At 38.3% G+C, this 20,001-nt stretch overlaps 1 protein-coding gene and 1 long non-coding RNA gene across 4 annotated transcripts in view; one reads left to right on the top strand and one right to left on the bottom strand.

Moving 5' to 3' along the window:
- Positions 1-5,374: 5,374 nt before the first annotated feature.
- The window catches only part of FBXW7 (F-box and WD repeat domain containing 7), a 170,828-nt gene continuing 156,201 nt past the window's right edge, over positions 5,375-20,001 (bottom strand). For all 3 annotated transcript variants that reach the window (XM_035323739.1, XM_035323738.1, XM_035323740.1), the window contains 6 exons: positions 18,944-19,080; positions 17,207-17,320; positions 14,004-14,185; positions 12,704-12,929; positions 8,415-8,625; positions 5,375-7,442 (listed from right to left, as the gene is read on the bottom strand). In XM_035323739.1, coding sequence (XP_035179630.1) covers positions 7,174-7,442; positions 8,415-8,625; positions 12,704-12,929; positions 14,004-14,185; positions 17,207-17,320; positions 18,944-19,080 — 1,139 coding nt within the window. In that variant the 3' untranslated portion in view covers positions 5,375-7,173. The remainder of the gene's footprint in view (positions 7,443-8,414; positions 8,626-12,703; positions 12,930-14,003; positions 14,186-17,206; positions 17,321-18,943; positions 19,081-20,001) is intronic.
- LOC118165595 lies at positions 9,240-19,509 on the top strand. The gene is made up of 2 exons (XR_004750125.1): positions 9,240-10,129; positions 19,192-19,509. It is a non-coding gene; the product is annotated as an uncharacterized LOC118165595 (long non-coding RNA).

Raw genomic sequence — 20,001 nt, 5'->3', positions numbered from 1 at the left:
GAACGGTAAAGAGAGAATCCAGTGCATGCCTAATGCATGGTATAAATCAGCATCAGAAACACCAGCAGAAAAAAAATAAGAAACTTTTCCACAGGGGACAGCAGTATAACATGTTTCTATAAATCTTAATTATTTGGGAAAATGTGTATGCTAGTTAATAGAAACATACACTCCTGTCAGCTGAGAATTGACAGGAGGAACACCAAAGCACACAAGTAGCAGCAAACAGTCTGAAGGAAAAATGTTGGAGTCCTGTCTAGTCAGCAGCTTTTGAGTTCTTTATTTTTTTCCAAATTATAATGTTAAAATTTAAAATCAGCAATAAAATGTATCAGGATACCTAAAAGCAAATGACAGTTTGAAAAGAAAGGGAAATGTACTACTCAGTTCTGTGTATCAGGGTAAAGGAAACCTGCTTTATATTGTTTATGTGTCTGCAAAGCTGTGGTATTATTAGAAATTCATTTCAAATGGTGGAGCTGAAAATAAAACTCCCATTTAGGAACAGTCGTACTGCTCAATTTACCACATTGGTGTTTATAGCCAACTAATCTGAATGCCTCAATTCATTAGAAATCTTCAAGCCTCTTGAAGGTGTGAGCATCTTCCCACACTGTCAGATTTGAATATGTAATCTAGAGGCTGAACTTAGTCAAAATGCAGCTCCTTTGGCAATGGCAAGTGCCTTTGAAGTTTTTGGATCTTCTGCATTCCACGTATCCTGTTCAAAATTAAAAGAACAAAGCCTTCTCAAATAGCACACCGTAAGCACCATGCAAAACCTGCATCTCAGACATCTGCCTGACCGACGTGATGAGCCAGACAGAAGTTTGGGGCCATTCCATTCATCTTCCCATCAAACAACCCGCCCCAGGTAAGAGAAGTTCCTGCAAGTCAGAGCTAACGTGGCTGGTTCTGTTCTCAATTACAGGCCAGCCAGACTAAAGGCTTCATAAAGAAAGTTCGCTCCTATGCTTTGTTGATGAGGATGATGAAATACCCCCGAGTAGTTGTTGTAGGACTTATATTGATTAGACAGAAAAAGCCCCAGATTCATTGCACCTGCCTTCCTCTGATTTTCACAGGTCATTTCTGATCCAGCTTATGCTGACCTTGCATGTTTGTTCCCTGTCTGTAGATCGTGAGCTCTCCCAGATTCTATGCAACGTAACTCATGATCTTGCTTCTTAGGATGTGCCTGTTTTGTAGGCATGGAGACACCCAGGCCAGATGAGGTTTGTGGCGTTAAAAAATAGGGTTTGTGTCTGAAAAAATAGGGTATTGAAATCAACTTGAAATATGTCTGATTGCACCAGGTCTAGAACATTACTTTCAGTCTAGTCTCAAGGTGGAAATCATTTTAGCAATGCTGATGACAAACATCTCGCTCTAGGCTGAATGATGCATTTTCATCTCATGGACTCCCTCGGAGCATTTCGTGTTAGGCTGAGGTCGTGTTGTCCTTGTGAAGAAAGTGGCAGAAAGCACAGAATAGATTCCAGCAGCACAGAGAGATGCAGAGGACAAATAATTATCTTTTACTAAAGTTATTACTGCTGTGCTGGGACAAACCAGGTTGCGAATGGGGACCAGGTAGCTGAAGTTGGGTCTGAGCAAAGCAGAGGTGAGGACAAAGGAGGAGGGCTGGAGGATACCTTTGGAAGTCTGCTCACCTTCCACTGTCCTGCACAGTGTGTTGTTTAAAAACAACTGCTGTGTTCTTCTGTGCTGCCAGACTCTGAGTGGCAACCTCTGTGATTAATGGTTTTGGCTGGCTGTAGTTGGTGGGAGATCTGTCCTGGCCAGGTGATGCTTAGTCATGATTTTATAGGACTTCTGTGGACGTCTGGGCTGGAGCAATGCAGTATATGTGTGGGCATAAAGCCATTGGTCTTAGGCAACTGCAGTCACACAGAGTGCTGCAGCGTTTCCCCTCAGCAGTGTGCACTCAGGGTAGCACAATGCACCATTTCTGTCCTCTGAGGTACTCCTACAGCTGCTGGGCCATTCGGCAATTTGAACAGGGAGCAAGAGCCCATAATGGCTGCCGAATTTTGGGGGACACCTGGTTTTGTCAGACTGTTGCAGAAGGGAACAGCTTTTCTGTTAAAGCAGCTATTTCATTTGTAAACCTGCGCTGGTGGTTGAGGAAACATGTCACTGAAAAATGTTTGAATATATGCAATTTTTAGAAGAAGTTTGAAAAATCTAATGTATCTCATATAGGTCATGTTCTTCATCATAAGTATCATAAAATACTGAACATCTCAAACAACGTGCGTTTTCGCAGAGCACCAGGGTCAAGGATCAAGGCTATAGATAAAATGGCAGGAAATAGAGAGAAAATACTCTCCCTTTTCAAGATTCAGTAGTCAGTATGTTTAGACATTGCCCTTCGAGTAACTAACAGTTGTTTGGTTAGAATGACTCAAATAATTTTTCTTTTTGACTGTTACAGTCTGGGTCTTTTGCGTATCTAATCACAGAATTTAATGACTCCCTTTTCTGACTGATTCAGGTGTGGACTTGCTGGTAGAAAACTTTGGCAAAAACTCCATAGTGGAATCTGGGGGATGCTGTTTTCTGCTCCTACTGCTTGGACGGGAATTGGTTGCTTGTCAGGAGCCATGGGTGCTGTGGGAGAGGGTTGTCAACGGCCTGTTTGGATAAGGTTTAGGTTATGCCCTCACCAGCCATTGGTGGTGTGCAGCAGGAGCAGAGCTGTAGCACCAGTGTGTTGGTCCTGAAGACCCAGTGCCCACATGAATGTGTTTTTGAGGTGTTGGATTAGTTCTGAACTACAAACTGGTGTAGACGCAGCTGTCAAATGGCTGTGTTTAGCTCTTGAGAAGTAAATGGGTGTGTGAGACCACAGGAATGGGATCTTGGAGGAAGTGGCAATGCTAGTTCTGACTGACTTATTGCTGGCTAGAGTCATGGCTCAAAAAAGAATAACTACACAAAAGCCTTTTAGTGTTGTTGACTTGGCTTCAGATACAGGAGAAAATTAGGAAGCTCTTTCTGGGGCTAAAATAAAAGGAAATAAGGGAATCAGCAATAAGACAAGAGTCCAGAAACACTGGTGCAATTATCTCTCTAGGGTAGCTGCAGCTATCATTTTGATATAATCTACGATGAATAAGCCACTAGATTCAATGAGTGCATGCATACTGAGAGCATAAAGCAGTTCAAATCTTATCCTAGTATTCACAATTTTTGTTATTAAAAAAAAAAAAAAAAAAAAAAAAAAAAAAAAAAAAACGAAAAGCCCTGAAAATCAAAATCTAATTACACAAAATGAAGATGAGATGATTTCTGAACAGTCTCAATTGGGGCATGTGCTGCCAAACTAAACTAAGGGAACTGAAGGTTTCAATATGTTGGCGTGAAGAGTAAGAAGGGTACTGTAAAGAAAAGCTGTGTAAACACTTTCTTACAAATGATGTGTTTAGTACAGGCCCATTTTTGAAATGCTGTCGCTTTAATAAATTAACAAACTTCTGCTCTTTGAGCTACATTGTTCAGGTACCTCATAAGCAATGTGAACGCCTGCAAACCTAAACAGAGTGTTTAACAAAACCAGAAGACTTTAGAATGCTAACGCAACTTTACGTAGTTGTTTTATCTAAGGGGAAAAGTGCTTTAGAAAGAAAATTTTAAGTACTGTACTGATTTTTGTATTTAATATGGGACTGTCTATCACATCTTGACTTTGCAGGCAATACTTTTTATCTACATCTGGGATAAAGGAATCTAGAAATGCAGTTTGCTTAACAGGTTCAAGCTGGTCTGTATTAATTTGAACATTTGAGATAGTGTTGGAGCTACACTATTAACTGGAAAACTTTTGAATTCTAGTTAAGCACACTTTGATCCTGGTCATATTGGCTGCTTAAAGTGTACTTACACACAGCTTGAACTGATTTGGATGTTATTCTTCCTCTTCAGTCATTTCAGTCTTCTGCCTTGATTTGTATTCCTGCCCTCCAGCGCAATGTTACTCAGAAATCTCTCATTCTCCTGTGCAGATAGGCAAGTGCCTTTGCTCTTTGAAAACATGTTGTTGCAATTTTTACAAATCGCGGAAGAAAATTACATAATCTTAAAAGCTGTTGCTCAGGTCCCTGCATTAAATATTCATCTTCTACCATTCTATTTCCATCCTGTACCGTAAGTAGCTCAGCCCAGGTTGACGTACCTGTTTTTGGGGTGGCCTAGAGTCCTTCCCACGGTCTCAGCAGAGCAGGGTCCCCAGGACCGGGGCCTGGCACTGCATCGAGCATTTCTGCTGGCCCCGAAGGGTGTGCGCCCGAGCTACGCCCTGAAGTTCTGGCAATCTTAGGCTGTCACTTTAGATGGGAGGATTAGCTCTTTAATTGTTTTTACGTAAATACCAAGACAATCATAACTTTGTGTCAGGGCTTACTGCAATTTTTTTTCCTTAAACACCAACTCAATGAACAGCTTTTTACAATTTGTAGCTGCTCAGTCATTTTGCATGGCTTTTTAATCTCTAGAGGCCAGATGGAAGTGTGATCCTTCAGCATTACTTGTTTTGCATAATGTGGGAATTGGAGCTACATTTGAATAAGCATGTAGTCATTGATGTATAAGTATATAAATATTTGTCTCGTCCATCCATGTAGCTTTTCTTCTAATGCTTTGGTTTGGGTTTTGTGTTTTTTTGTTGTTGTTTATTTTAATTACAGTTTTCTATAGGGAAAACTGCCACAAGCAAGTGAATTGTGTGCCCTGACAGAAAAGGCACAGACAAAACCAGTAATTTTGGTCAAGATTTAAGAGAGAAACAGACTCTCAATTGGTTGGTTTCCAAGACAGCTGATGGCTTACCTTGGTTTCTGATAGAGCTGCTATTGGACTGATCTGGAATGTTGTGGGATTTTTTTTTTTCTTTAGAGTCTCTATTTCAACCTGCCTGAGATCCTAACTTTGATTTTAGTTGCATTTACGGATGTACTCTCCGCTGTTAAGACTGCAATCAATTGATTGAAATCCATAAGTAATAAAAATCAAGTTTCAATTTAAGATGCAGTAACAAGATGCTATTGGGGGAAGTTTTATGTACTTCAGATGCTTTTTATAGCTGACTCCCTCCAGAGTCAAATCCTGACACGTTCCGAGCGCTAGGAAGCTAACGGCTTTACCGCATGTTTGTTGAAGGCTGTGTGACAAATCCTATACAGCAACTGAAGGAGAGGACGCTCATGCACCTGTTTGTGGAAGTGTTACATAAAAAGTCCCGAGACATATTTTAGCATCTACCAGTAAGCTGAGCAACTTGACCTGCTTCAGGCTTCATAGGATATATAATATTAAATTAACCACAAGAAACAGAAAGAAAAAAAAGACATACTAACATGAAAAAACACATTTTATTGCACTTAAGTTATAAGAAAATAAAATTTCTAAGTGAATCAAACCATAGACACAATCCCTTTAAAGGTTGTTTTCCTCCATCATGTCAGGTTGTTACATAACTAAAATTAACCAACTGGAATCTGATTGTTTTAAATCAGACTATAAATAAAACAAAAACAAAAAAAAAAAAGGAGGAAAATAGATCGCCTAGGATACAGTGTTAAACCACTTTCACAGTTCAGCTTGAGTTGTGGCTCTTGGAGAATGAGGCAAACCATTTGACTCTTTCATTTCTCATTTTGTTTGCATGTGACATCTTTACAAAAACCTAAGTTTTTGCTCTGTCAGTTCCTCCCAGCAATAACTGTAACAGTTGTTTTTTCTCAAATACTGTAAAACACTAAGACTGACCAGCAACTTTATTTCATGTTTGTATTTTATAATATTTTTTAAAAATTTTGTCAGTTTTTTTTTTTTTTTAATGTATGTTCATTCCATTCACCACAGCCCTCACAAAGAAAAATTTCCCCACAGAACAGGCTGCATTAGCTTTGTTCTAAGGAATGTGTTTTAATTTTTGCCCAGAAAAAAGAAAATAAGCTTTGCACACACACTCAATTCTTTATTTGCAGGCAAACTTCACTCTTTAATTGTCTGAAACTCTTCCACTCTCAGCCTCTTAGAGGCACAGTTGGCTCAAGTTTCAGTGGCAAAAAGTCTTTTTCTGTAACCAAACTAGAGCAAATTTGGAATTCAGTCTGGGACTAAAACGTCACAGCAGAAAAAAAAAATAAAAAAAAATAATTTGCTTTTCTTTCTTTCATTTAGCAGCATAAATAAGTTTGGCCACTGGGAATACAGTACAGGGGTGGGACAACAATCCCGTAATTGAAGACCTACTTCTAGCACCAGCATTGCGAATTAAATCCATCAGAGGACTCTCAAAACCCAGGACAACTTGCCACCTCAGAGCAACTTATGCATTGAAGAGTGTAGATGGAAGCAACAGTAAATAGATTAAACGGAGGCTAATACTGTGATTGACATTGGCAATGGTTGGCAAAAAAATAGGAATAAAAGAAAAAAAAGAAAAAGCTCTGATAAAACTGTACAGAACAATTCACAGTAATATTTCAGCTTTTCTACACCAGGAATGGACTCTTTCTGGTTTTGGTTTTGTTTTTGTTGTCATTGCAGATGCTCTCTAGTTTTTGAAAGTCAACCAGTGACTGCTCATAGAGGTTGGGAGGGACCTCTGCAGGTTGTCTGGTCCAACCCCCTGCTCAGAGCGGGGCTAGGGGAGAGCTCGTTGCTCGGAGGGGCTGCCAGGACCCAGGGGGGCCCAGGTGTGCATGAGCAGGCTTGCATGTGCAGCTTCTTTCAAGATCTTTGTGGTAAAATAACCTGTTAACAAGAACTGTAACAATTTTTTTTCACCTCCAAATTGCTGAAGGAAGCAGCTGGAGGAAATTAAAGAAACAATTGCACCTGGTATCATTTCAAAAGTCGTATTTTTGCAAAGCTGCCCCGGTCGAAAGTGTAGCCTTTTTATGTGACGAGACAGCAAATGCCTCACTTGTCAGTTAGAGTTCGTCATCTTTGTCTTCTCCTTTGTAGTCTGTAGGTCTTTAGGATCTGTTGCCCCAAGCCAACATCCTGCACCACCAAGGACAAGGGATTTTTTTTTTCCTTTTTCTTTTTTTTTCTTTTTTCTTTTTTTTTTTCTTTTTTTTTTCAGGGGGAGGGAAAGGAGAACATCGTCTACACGTTTGGACAAATTAATCTTTCTGCCCTTCACTTCATATCCACGTCAAAGTCCAACACCAGCAGCTTTGTTTCCTCAGTCCCATTTCGGCTTCCAACCGCACACACTAGCTTTGTGTTAGAAGCTCTGATCCGCCACACGACGCCTCCACTTCCCCCACTCTCCAATGTAACTAGATTTCGGATAAATTCACCCGTTTTCAAGTCCCAAAGTTTTACAGTCCCATCATCTGAGCTGGTAATTACAAAGTTCTTGTTGAACTGTAAACAGGTCACAGCACTCTGATGCTTGTTGGGACCTAGAGGAGTAAACCAGAACATTTTTGTAATTAGAACTCAAGGACAGCCAGCACTGCATCTAACATAAATACCCAGCGATTTGCATACAGCTGTTTCTATCTATCAGATGCATTAACCCTGTTTTTCTGCTTCAAAAGGTACGGAAGCCTTGCCCTGTGTTTTCAAGAAGTGAATGCAGGCATAGAAAAATTCCCCATATTTCTGTCTTTGTTACAGTGATCTTGTTTTGTTTACAGCAGGGCAAGTGTATACCTGGGAATTCATGAAAATGAGCTTAACCATCCAGAAGGAGGTGGCCGCTATGACTGTTTGTCTCCACGTCCCTTTGAAGTGTTATTACAGGATTACTCTATCAGTAAGTATTGATGGATATACAGATAAGACATATAAATTGTTAAAACAGCAGCCGGTTTTCCAGTGGAGCTTAATTTTCTGCTGTAGCTAGCATTGCTGGATATGATATAAGACCTTTTTTAGGGGGGGAATAAAACAATGTGTTCATGTGCCCGATGCCTGAGTGGAAACTGAAATCTTTCTTATTACCGAAATAAAGAAAACATCTTCCACTCATTTCTTTTGATTTATTGCAATAGACAGTGTACTTTGCCTCCCGATCCAATTAATCAGTAGGCTTTGAAACATCCAAGTGACCCCTAAATAAGTACGCTGACTGACTGTTTTGAGATGTCATTTCCTACATACTTCTGTGGCTTATTAGGCTAATACACCCATACCGAATTTCTATCGGTCCAGACCATCTGCCTTTCATAATAGGCAAGTGATTTGGATAGATTAGATTAAATACATTTTGTTCCTCTAAATCAGAGGAAGATCATACAGCTGTCATCAGAAAAAATGGCATTTAAGTTGTAAATGGTCCACAGTTGTTTCTCTGCACGTCATTTGACATAGGATCTGCAGCATAGATTACTGCAGGCAGCTTGATTTACATTAAGGTAGTTTGAGCTCACCTTGCAATGTCTGTAAACATTGTCCTGTTTTAATGTCCCAAATTTTGACTGTAGAATCGGCATTCCCAGACACGAGAATATTGTCCTTGAGTTCCATTCCACTTGTTAAAGACTGGTGGCCTGTCAGCGTGTGAATGCAGTTTCCTGTCTCCACATCCCAGACTCGGATGGAGGTATCAAGAGATCCACTCACCACGTGGATACCATCAAACTACAAGAAAGGTAAATCTATTATAAGCAATTATATCAGGATCTTACAACACTCTATATGAAGAAGGCATTTAATTCACTAAATGCAACATTAGATACTACATATGTATAAATTTGGAAAGTGCATTACAAAGTAAAAGTTCAGTCTACATACAGACTGAACTGACTGATATTACAGCAGGTGATTTGTGGGCAGTGTAATTTCCTGCTTTAGACATGGTCTATGAGGTACTCAGTTGGAGGAGAACAACACTGAAGCATTGGTCTTGCAAATATAACACAACTTTTTTACACAGAATAGAATCTTGGCTATACTGCAGGGTACAACAGTAAAAGGATGCCATTTTCATAGGAAAGAATTAAAAAAGCCAAACCTGCTTTTCAGAAGTCAGGGGGACTTTAAGCTGGAGAAGGGTTACAACATGAATCCAGAACAAGCTATACAAAGGCCAAAACATAGGGAAATGGAGGGAATGCAATTGAAAAATGCATTTAGTCATTTTATAATCATAATTGTGTGCAGTAAGGAGCTCTTCCTAGTCATTGTTGGGAAAAGTATACAGGCTAACACAGATGTCCAAATTCTTGGATTTTCTGGGCGTATATAAAGTAAAAATATGTAAAACATGAACACGTAGAGGAATCAGCTAAGATATTAGATACTTTTGACCAAAAAGATTGGACATGTAGAGAATATAAAGGTGGAAAGTAACTTGAATGATAGTGACTATGACATAAGAGTCCAGGATTCTCAAAAAAGGAAAGAAAAAAGCAGTGGAATAAAAACATTGGGCTTCAAGGAGGAATACTTCAATAAATTGAGACTTCCTTCCCATGTGTTTTTTATATATCTGTTCTCTGAGGGGAAGAAGAGTTCAGGAGAGTTGGCACTTTCTTAAAGACACAAACTATCCTTGTGTGAAGGAAAGATAGGAAGTGTAGTAAATTACCAAGACCCACTTGGCTGAAGTACAAGGAATTGTACAAAAAGTAGAAACTAGATCAATAGGTGTGTATAAGAGTACACTGGGACAAAATCAGAAAGGCAGAGCACAAAACAAGATAAAACTAGCAAGAGCTGTTAAGGATGATAAAACCCTATTATGTAAAAAAAATGAAGAAGGCAAAAAATAAAAATAAAAAGCTCATTTACACGCAGTGGGAAGGAAACACTAAATGAGGCCAGCTATTTAACTTTTTTTTGTTTCTGTCCTCAGCCATCTGAGTGTAGGCTAACAGCACTGACACCAGTGACAACTGAATACGAGCTTCTGCTAGAAAAGGAAAAAAAAATGCATAAGGCAAGTTGTTTGAAGACAATTCCAGAGACATCTGCTGCTATCTTTGAGAACTCATGGAAGATAGACAAGACTTCAGATGGCAAATACAATTTCTCTCTTTATTGAAGGAGATGATGATGAGAGATGAAGAATTCTGGATCAGTCAGCCTAACTTCAATTTCCAGAAGAAACTAACAAATAATCTGTCCGGTTGTAAGCAGTGTGGTAAGTAACAACAAATGTCCATTTTAGGGAAAATGTGCTTAACCAATATTTCTTCTGTGATGGTAAAAAGCCATGTGAAACAGCAGATATCTTGGCTGTATTATCATCAAGAGGGAGGCAAATTTGGTGCAGGGATACTTTCAGTTCAGAACTTTGTTTACTGTGTTATTAGAGATATCAGAAAGATTTCTGGGGGTTCTGAAAATTACTATTTTCATTAGGACTCATGTGACATTTAAAATGGTGAAATTAACCCAGCGTAAGTGTAAAAGCTGAGAGAGAATTGTGAAGATGTGAATTTGGCTTGAACGCATGCAGGTACAACTCCAGCCTGGGAAAACGATGACTAGGCAGGAGCCTTTGCTATAGGTAGGGCAATGCGACACTATTTGTCTGTCCGGACTGACTGGTATCCAGTAACAGAGAAGAGAGAACCCAGCTAAGAGAACTCAGCTATCTGACTGCTGCTTTTCATAAAAAATCTCCTAGATCTTAGAACATCTTAAATCACTGCCTGCAAACGTGGTTGAGCCTGGCACTTCAGTTCAAAAGAATTTAGGGAGTGACTGGCACATGCAGACTGCTTACCAGCATACACTGCATTTCTGGTAAAGAAAATATATACTGCAAACAGACACTCTGGTGTCTGAAATAGACATATGCTATATAAGGCATGTAAAATAACTTCTCAATTCTAGCAAGCATTGTTAAGACTATGACTGGAATTTTGCATCCTGTTTTGGGCACCCTACTTCCCAAACAGGATGTGAACTAATTTGAGTTTGGATAAAGGACCAGGAATGGTGAGTAGCCAGCACACTTCTTGGGTGGAAACAGCACAGAATGTTCTTCTTTTCTAAGCTGAACTTACTCAAAGATCCTGAGAATCTGTAGATTATTTCAAAGGCAACTAAGGAAGAGATGACTAAGAAAATGCAATACGGTCTGTAATCTTAAATTGCTGCATAAGGATCTCTGGCAAATGGTAGGGGGTCCACAGAAGGGGAAATACTGAACTGTAAGAGAATCCACTATGGAGCAGGGATGGGGAAGGCAGGCTGGCTATCAGCCTAATTATTCTATTTATGGGAGTTGTATTGTTTTGGGCTATCTCAGCAGGAGCTCACCATGCAATTTTAACAAATCTTCCTCTCCTAAAACTGTAGGCACCTGTAGCCTTCTGCTCCCTAGACATTTATTTTTATAATACCAAGTTCCATTTACAGGGTATAAATACTATCAGTGTGAGTAACATTACCCAACTAGTTGATCCATTATTAGTACAGTATCAGAGCAAGACATGAATATTCATCAGCCAGAACAAGAGTCCCTAGTGAACATAAGGCAGAATAACATACACTATTCCTCAATTGCACCAGATGAAATAAAACTGTAATAGTTTTAAGCGCTAGGTAGTACAGCATTTTTAACTTGTTTGCTGCTCGATACAAGAATACTCCTCAGCATATGAATGTAAGGGAAGGGCTGGAGATATTTGATAAATTTTACTACATATTTTTCAGAAGAAAATCAATTAGGCATCTTGTTCACATTTAATCTATTATGGTGAGAAAAACCTTATGATGAAAGAATTTAGGAAAAACGTCTCTAGCACAGAGCTTCACTTTCTGTGCCATAATCCAGACTAGTTACATGCGGAATGCTACTTCCTGGTTGTAAACTGTAATTGTTAATTTCTTTTTCAAGTTCTGACAGATTGTGGTGAGAACAGGCACAAGCATGAAATTAATTTCGTTCTCTTTTATGTCCCTGGAAGTGATGCTTTGACTTTATGAATGAACAAGATGATCTCTTGGATTAGTAAAGGTAAGAAGAGTCTACACGAGGTCTATGTATGTCTTTGCCAGCACAGGTCTGGTGAAAAGTCAGGTGACAGGTAAGCAATAAAACCATGCCATAGAGGAATACCAATAATAACCTGCATCTACACTAACATGTCTCTGCTGACAAAGCCGCACAACCGTAAGCCTCTACTCTGAGAAAAGGAAGCAGAAGACTGGAGATTTATGTCAGGGCAATCAAATTTCAGTTTTAGCCTTACTGTGAATTACAGCTTGGAACTAGAAGATGTGACTACAAAATAAGGATAAACAGATTTGTATAATTCAGAACACTAATCCAATGAGATTTCTGGCACATTTTCAAATACTGTATTATCTGGTTTATTTAAATAGTAACATTAGAACTTCTTTTAGGGAAACTGGTAACAAAGCTCCAAAATACATGCAAAATTAAAAAAAAAAGGGGGGGGGGGGGGTTGTTGTTGTGGTGTTTTTTTCCAAAACCTGCAAAACTACTTAACTTGCTGGGACAGAGATTTGGGCTTTGTTGTGTTGGGTGCTTTAAAAATGCTCCTCTAAAAAAAACCTCACTCTCTAAATTAAGACAACGTGTAACTATTAAAAATGAGAGAGGAGACTATCACAGATGATCCTATATTCCTGTGGCCTGTACAGTTCTGGAGTAGGTACTCACAATTTAATAAACGAGGTGAAATACACTGACTTTAAATGCTACTTAAGGAAACTAAAGCAGCAAATGCAAATCACTTACCTGTAATGAATAGACTCTGTTAGTATGCCCTTGCAGCGTGTGCAGACAGGTCTCTGTCTCTGGATCCCACACTTTGACCATAAAATCATATGCACCACTTACAACCCTTCTGCCATCGTATTGAACGCACCGAACTGCAGCTACGTGGCCCATCAGAACATGTAAACACTGGCCCGTCTCTATGTCCCAGACTCTCAGTGTAGCGTCTCGAGAACCACTCACCACTCTGGAGGAACAAGAAAACCCCTCCTATACTTAGCATCGGAAATAAAAGTATTAAAACGATTAGATTTGGCTACAGATCAGTTGTAAGTTATAATTTGGCACACTAGATAGCATTTGTCCACTAGCTACCAAGGCCTGGTTTGGTATGACATTTCATTAGGGTTGCAAATGACTTGAGTGTTTTTCTTCCTTGCTTTACTCACCTCTCCAGGATATATTTGATATAATTAGCAATCAGTATTTAAAAAGCACTTCATTCCTGAACAGCAAAATAATGTCATGGGAAACTGTGGACTATTGTGTGCACCCATGAAAGCTTATGAATATGTCGAGTTCAAGTTAGTGCTTTGAGCATCCCTTTTAATGACTGAGTTAACTAATTGTAACAATGAAACAAAGAAGATCTTTAGAAGTTATACTTTACTAATAGAACAGTTATTCTGCTTGATTTTTTTCAGTTTATACTTTTAAGAGCATTCTCAGGCAAGAACATAAATGAAAAGGAATTAATAATAATGCAATACATTATGAAAAACCTCATCGTTCTTCAAAAAGAGAAGGAATACAACCAATGAGCACTCTGTCAACTACTCCATGCCATAGCCAAGTAAGGGAGCTCTGCCAGTGTTCCTTGAATCAAGACATGACATACTGTTGCAGAAATTATGATGCAATCAGTTAAAATCTTAATAAAATACTGCACCAACAATACTTAAAAAGTCATTCTGCAAAATGAGTAAAAGTTTGTAACCTTTACAAAAAGCTAAGAAGAAGTTGTTCACAGTGTGGGAGACTGGATCACAGCATAACAGAATTAGTTTTGAAATAAGATAAAATGTGACTTTATAAAAGTCCATGACTCTTAATTTTCTGTTCTTTAATTAGCACTCTTATGCTCTTTCTTCTATTAATCATCTCCTCCTGTGTGTTGATTTATGTAGTTTAGTTTGGATGCTTTGCCTGTTTTGTATTTCACTCAGTGTTTGATTAGGCACCCAAGTTTAACAAGCATTTTCTGTAAACACGGCATAAATTACAAGCCAATCCATGGCTGTCACTTTGGGCAAAGACTTACCTTTTCTCATGGAGATGCATGCAACGCACCGTGGAGGTGTGGCCGTACAAGGTGTGTATGCATTCTCCGGTCTCAGCGTTCCAGACTTTCAAAGTTCGGTCTGTAGATCCACTGATGATGATGTTGTCCCTCATCTGTGAAGACCAGACTCCGCCTGTGTGTCCAACTAGTGTTCTCAAACACTGAAAATAAATGTGTGGCTCAGTTACCGTTTTGATAGAGTTGAAGGGAAATTTAAGAAAAGTAATCAAGGAGGTAACAGCAGTCTCTCATAGCAAAAGCCGGAAGACTCCTGGAGACTTCTTTGTGCTTGAACAAAAAATTCCATCTGTTAGAAAATGCTCATCAAATTTCACTTGTTGGTACTTTGACTATAAGGAATATTCCCCATAATCTTGCTTTTGATAAAGTAAACTGTCTTTCCAAATTCGTGGCCCTAAGTCTTTTTCTCAGTATTTTTCTGAGTCACTGAAGGTTTTTCCAGTGCATTTCCGAAGCATATATGTTAGAACTGCAGAGAGCATTCACTTAGTAGTTCTACCACCAACTTATAAGCCATATACTCCTATTTTATTTTTCTGTTTGTTTTTCCCAGAAACAGCACAGTCTATAAGCTGCAGCTACAGCATCAATACTGTAAAACCGTATTTCAAACCTTTCTCAGACTTTACTGTTGCCCAGGAGAGAATCCCCCATTACACACACGCGGCCTACCTTCTTTGATCCTAGCTGTATGACATGATTTTCACCATGTTGGAACAGCATTTGCTCACACCTACTTGTATAAAACCTCACCCACTCCGGAACAGCAGCTTGTCTCTGTCTCTCAGTCTGTATTCCTATAAGTAATGACTGTATATGGCTTTCTCATCAAGCAGCAGTAAAGTGCTAATTAGTACAGACAAGAACAAATCCTTGCAAGACCCTTCTAGAAAGATACTCCGTAAAGATTCTGCATTTACATTAACAACGCGATCTCTCTAATTACCCACATTCTAACCCATTTAAATATGTGCCATGTTGATTTTCACATTGCTCTATTTTCTTCCGCTGTGTCATGGGATACAGTCTTGCAGTGCACATGGCCATCTATTTCAGCGCTATTATTTTTATCAGTCAAACCCGTATCTGCAGGAGAAAAGAGGTCAAGACTGTTTGATGATCTCTTTTTCTGTAATCTAATGCTAAGTGGCATTAATTTCCATGGCCTTCCTCTAACTGTTAATTGACTCCTCTTCACATAGTCCAATATTTTTTATCTGAGATAATGTATCCTAAATACACAGTATGCAGTTTATTCCATTTAAATAATGACACATTTTAGCTTTCTTCTCCTTTTGAAGAAACACAAGTAACTTTAGAAACAAATCAGAAAATACAGGCTATCTGGATCAGCTGTAATAAATTAAGCCCTAACTTTGGTAGTTGTTGTTTAACAACCTTTCAAGTTTCTGCTGAAAGAAAGTGTTCTATCATCGCTGCACGTTGTATTGCCATCATGTGACTTTTCTCCAAAAATACTTTTTCTGCATCAGTGACCAACAGTACACTAATTTCTGTTGGTAATATCCTGTTCCTTCTAACAGACATACTTGAAAATTCCTTGCTTTTCTGCTGTACATAGATTTCCAGTTCTTTAATATCTTTTACCAGTATTCTACAATTCTTGGCTTCTAGGTTAATTCACTGCTAGCAAATCCATCTTTTTCAGTTCATAGCTTCTCTTCACTTTCACAGCTCCAAAACTTTTTTTTTTTTTTTTTTAATTTCAACTGATTTGTTCATATTTTAAGAAATCATCCTTCTAAAGCAGTAAGAACACAGAATCCTTATTCTGGGGTTTACATCTGTCAAGGGATTATTTAGTCATGTTCATTTGCACAAACCAACCTTCAGGGTTCCTGTTATTAATTCTTCGGTATCAGTCAGCATAAGGGCTAATACAGCAGTCTTCCATCTTTCACATACAATACTCAGCTCTCTTTAAGGTTGGAGGTAAATAGTCACACTAGGATTTGTAATTACTTTCAAAAAAATACTGAATGTGAATTGTTAAGTCATGCTAGCATGATCAACTTTATATATTTAAAAGAACATGTTGCTTTTGAGAGGGTGGTATATAGAAATCAAGTATATTTCACTTGAGCTTAGCCTACCCTTTTCAATTAAAAAATGAAAAATTTAATATGGGTTCCTTCATTAGACAGCTTGTTGTAGGGAAGTCAGCAGAGGCAGGGTGAAGCTGCCCATTGCTTTTAATTTTATTCTTCCCCACAGCAGTATTTACAATCCTGTTGAGAAATTTCTAGGCATGCAAAGACAAATGCTTTACACATTCAGTTTAAACGTTGTAAGTGGATACCTTTTACATCTTAAACATGTTATCCTCAAAAGCTGTCCTGGTGTTCAAATAACTGTATCATTAAAACAAAACAAACGATACATGACACTAGTTTAGAAGGAAAAACTCCTATTTCCCTGAGGTCATTTCTGTATCTATATAGAGCATGGACAGTCACCTTAAAACAAAAGCTGTGTGCTGAGTAGCTGTGATGTTCTAACATGAGTGAAATGTTCAGTACTGTCTTTTTGATTGCACATATTGTTTTGCTTCTCTAAGCCAAAATTAAATTATTGAAGCTTATTAAATTCCTGCCTGAGCTGGATCTAATTTAATAGGAAATATTTAAACCTAAAGCAAGTTACATTTTTTTTCTGGCTCAGCAATATAGTAGCTTAGAATGAAAAACAAACTGTATTTGAAAACGGAGCCAGTAAAATCAACACACCATTTCAATACCTTAGAAACAACAGAAAGAATGATAGAAGACAAGTGAGATCTAGAGGGGTAAAAGCAGGCTAAATTAAGCTTTAAGGGAGATAAAGCAACGTATCTGTCCAAATTCTTTAGAATCCATGTCACAAATGACTCCACAAGAATAGAAGAATTGCCAAGAGAACAAGGATATATGCCAACGGTAACATGAGCAGCATTGTAATTTCACATCAAGGTGACTTTTTTGAACTAGACTAGATTCTGTGTAGGAAACGATAACCCAAATGTTTACCAGTATGTTTTCTCAATCTTGCGCCAGACAAACTAAAGACCACGCTGGGCGTGGCCTGATAAAACTGTGGTAGCTGGTAAGCTATGGCTCTTACTAGCTCATTTCCTAAGCAATTCAGCAGCATAATCAACTTACCTTGCCGGTAACTGCTGACCACACTTTTAATGTGTTGTCATCAGAGCCGCTCACTATTCGGTTACCGCAGAACTGAAGGCATGTGATGACATGATCGTCATGACCTTTGAGCACCTGACAATAAAGAACATGAAAAAGTACACTCACAATTTAACTCAGGAGATCAGAGATAAGCAGGGGAAACAAAGTGCTATTCTGATTCATAAATTATAAAATGGTAGAGTAACTTCAAAAATAATATGCCCCCTTAATCCTGTGTGTCAAGTCTAATTTACTGCCAGCTGAGACCAAAGAAGGTATTTTCCTTCTTCCATGGAGTAATATTGCATTGCTTGTCAAGCATACCACAGTTATTTTAAACCTCCTACAAGTACCAGGATAAATCAGTAACAAACGTAGGATAAATTAGTAGCTGGACATTGCTTAATTCCTCTGCAATTACTCCATTGCATATTCATAATCATTATTTTTGGATTTTTCCCCTCAGACTTTTACATTTTAAGAGTCGTTTCAATCTTCAACAAAAAGCAGGGCATTGTATTATCTGCTGCATATTTGTATTTCTGGGGTCAAGGCTGACCATGTCTATTTTCCCCTTACCACTGTAATCTGTTAAATGCCAGGCAGCACCAAAGTCAAAAACTATAAACAGTAAATTAAATTAAATACAAGCAAAAGCGAGCATTTAAAGTGCTGGAAATGTGGATTGGAATGTAACTCCACAGATGTAGGATTTTCAATACTTAATTTGGGAAAAACTCCAGTGTATTTTACTGCAATACAGTAAAAGAATTGTTATCAGAACACACAGAATGAGGAATGTTTTTATTCAAGATATCTGAGCACTCTTCAAGATGTTCATCGAAATGAAATGGGCATTTGGCTAATGCCTGAGGCTGTAATTTTAATAATAATTCCAAGATAACTTGATGTGGCGTATCAAGGCAAGAAATACTGAGCCATTGCCAGAGATGTACATAAGTCACGGCCAAATAAACAGCATGATATATCCATAGGGTTTTCACAGGAATTTTTTTGTTCTTACTGTTTCATTGTACAGGAATCAAGAAAACGGGGAAATTGTCTAAAAGGATATATGTTTTTTCTTCATGTTTTTGACTGCTAGTTCAATATGGGTTTGATTAGACAGTTGCTAATTTATTTTTAAAAATGTTGTAGGTATTGTTCCATATCTTTGTATTGGAAAAGACTTAATGAGACTATGAAATCAATATTGCTAAATACGTTAATATTTTTAAAAACAAGATCTTAATACGGAACAGAGTTACTTCCTTGTGTTGCTCAATTTATAAGAAAATCTATTAAACTAAGCATGAAATGGTCACAGAATGGTTGTGGAATGTTTTTGTGTAGGTACATGGCCCAGCTCTACAAATATGTGTGTTTGTATGTTTAATTTAAATAAAAGTATTCCCAATCAAGTCTCTGAGATTATCTCCCGCACAAAGACTGGTATAGGCATTCACCAAATTCTGCAGATTTTTTTAAAACAGCAGTGCAACAATTTTGTTCACATGAAGCATCCCATTTTGATTTCCTAACATGGTGCTCAGAAATTAATGTAAAAACATGGTAAGCTAAAATACAAATTATTTCCTTTTTGTAAAACACACTGCTTTTTGTGCATGGCTAGTCTGGCTTGTCTGAAGCAAAAAAAAATAACTGCAGCTGACCTTGCTTTGTTCATGGCACCACGTCCATAGCTCAGAAACTTACCTTAGGCGATTTAAGTTCTCCTCGCCGCCAGTTGGTATCAATTCTGTGTTGTCTAATATACGCGCTTTTCCACGGACTATGGATAAAGCCTGGTTTTATTACTTTCCTCCTTTTGATATGTAATGGTTCATCAATCCCTAAAATGGATTAAAATAAAAAATAAAAAAATAAAAAAACAAAAGGGGGGGAAGAGGGAGTGATGAGTCCAACCCCCATAAAACAACTTCTCTCCCTCCCAAACCTTACAGTGAACTCTGAAATTAAATACTGCATCAACATAACAACCTCCTGCCAGAGGGTTCTGCTCATCTTCTCCATGCCAGTATTTGCATTTTGTCAGTGACACCACCCTGCTCCTGACACTACATCTTTCCTTGTCTTCCAAGCACAATCATTACGGTAATCATGTGGCTGAAAATGCTCTTGTTCATCACTCCTTCCTAGCAATCTACTGCCTTGTTTTTGGATCCCTTTTTCTGAGGAAAGGTAGCAGAATATTGCCTTTTTCAAATAAGTATCAGCCAGCAAACTCCACAACTGCTCATACTCTCATTGCAAAGCAGTTCTTTCTTTGTGTGTCCCTCCTCTCTGGTCATGCATCTTTGTTACCTCTAAGTTCACTCTGATTCTTGATATTAGTGGTCTCTTAATTTATTTTATTTTCTTTCAAAAAGCTACGCCCTTGCCTGGCTTCAATTTAAGTACAGTTGTGCCCTGGCTGAATTGGTACTTAGGAGGTAGTGCTTTGTTTCATCCTTGCTACTATAGGTTGTGTGTTTTTTTTTTCCAATTCTCTTTCTCACCCATCCATCTTTTCTACACAGCTTCTCTCTCCGCTGCATTTCATTACTAGCCTGAGTCTTGTCTGTTGCCACTACGTGGATTTCATTCTGCTTTTAGCCTCTTTTCTAGTGTTTCTATGTGCAAGTCTTGAATTAACTGTGCCTTCATATTACTGAGCTCCTCTCTAAGTCTGAACAGGCTAAAATACTGTTTTGTCAGTACTCTCATGCCTAGCCATATTCTTACTTATTTGTACATATTTTTACTTATTATTT

This window comes from Oxyura jamaicensis, chromosome 4 (assembly GCF_011077185.1).
Source record: "Oxyura jamaicensis isolate SHBP4307 breed ruddy duck chromosome 4, BPBGC_Ojam_1.0, whole genome shotgun sequence".
Taxonomy (NCBI): Eukaryota; Metazoa; Chordata; class Aves; order Anseriformes; family Anatidae; genus Oxyura; species Oxyura jamaicensis.
This window is presented reverse-complemented; position numbering and strand designations above follow the sequence as displayed.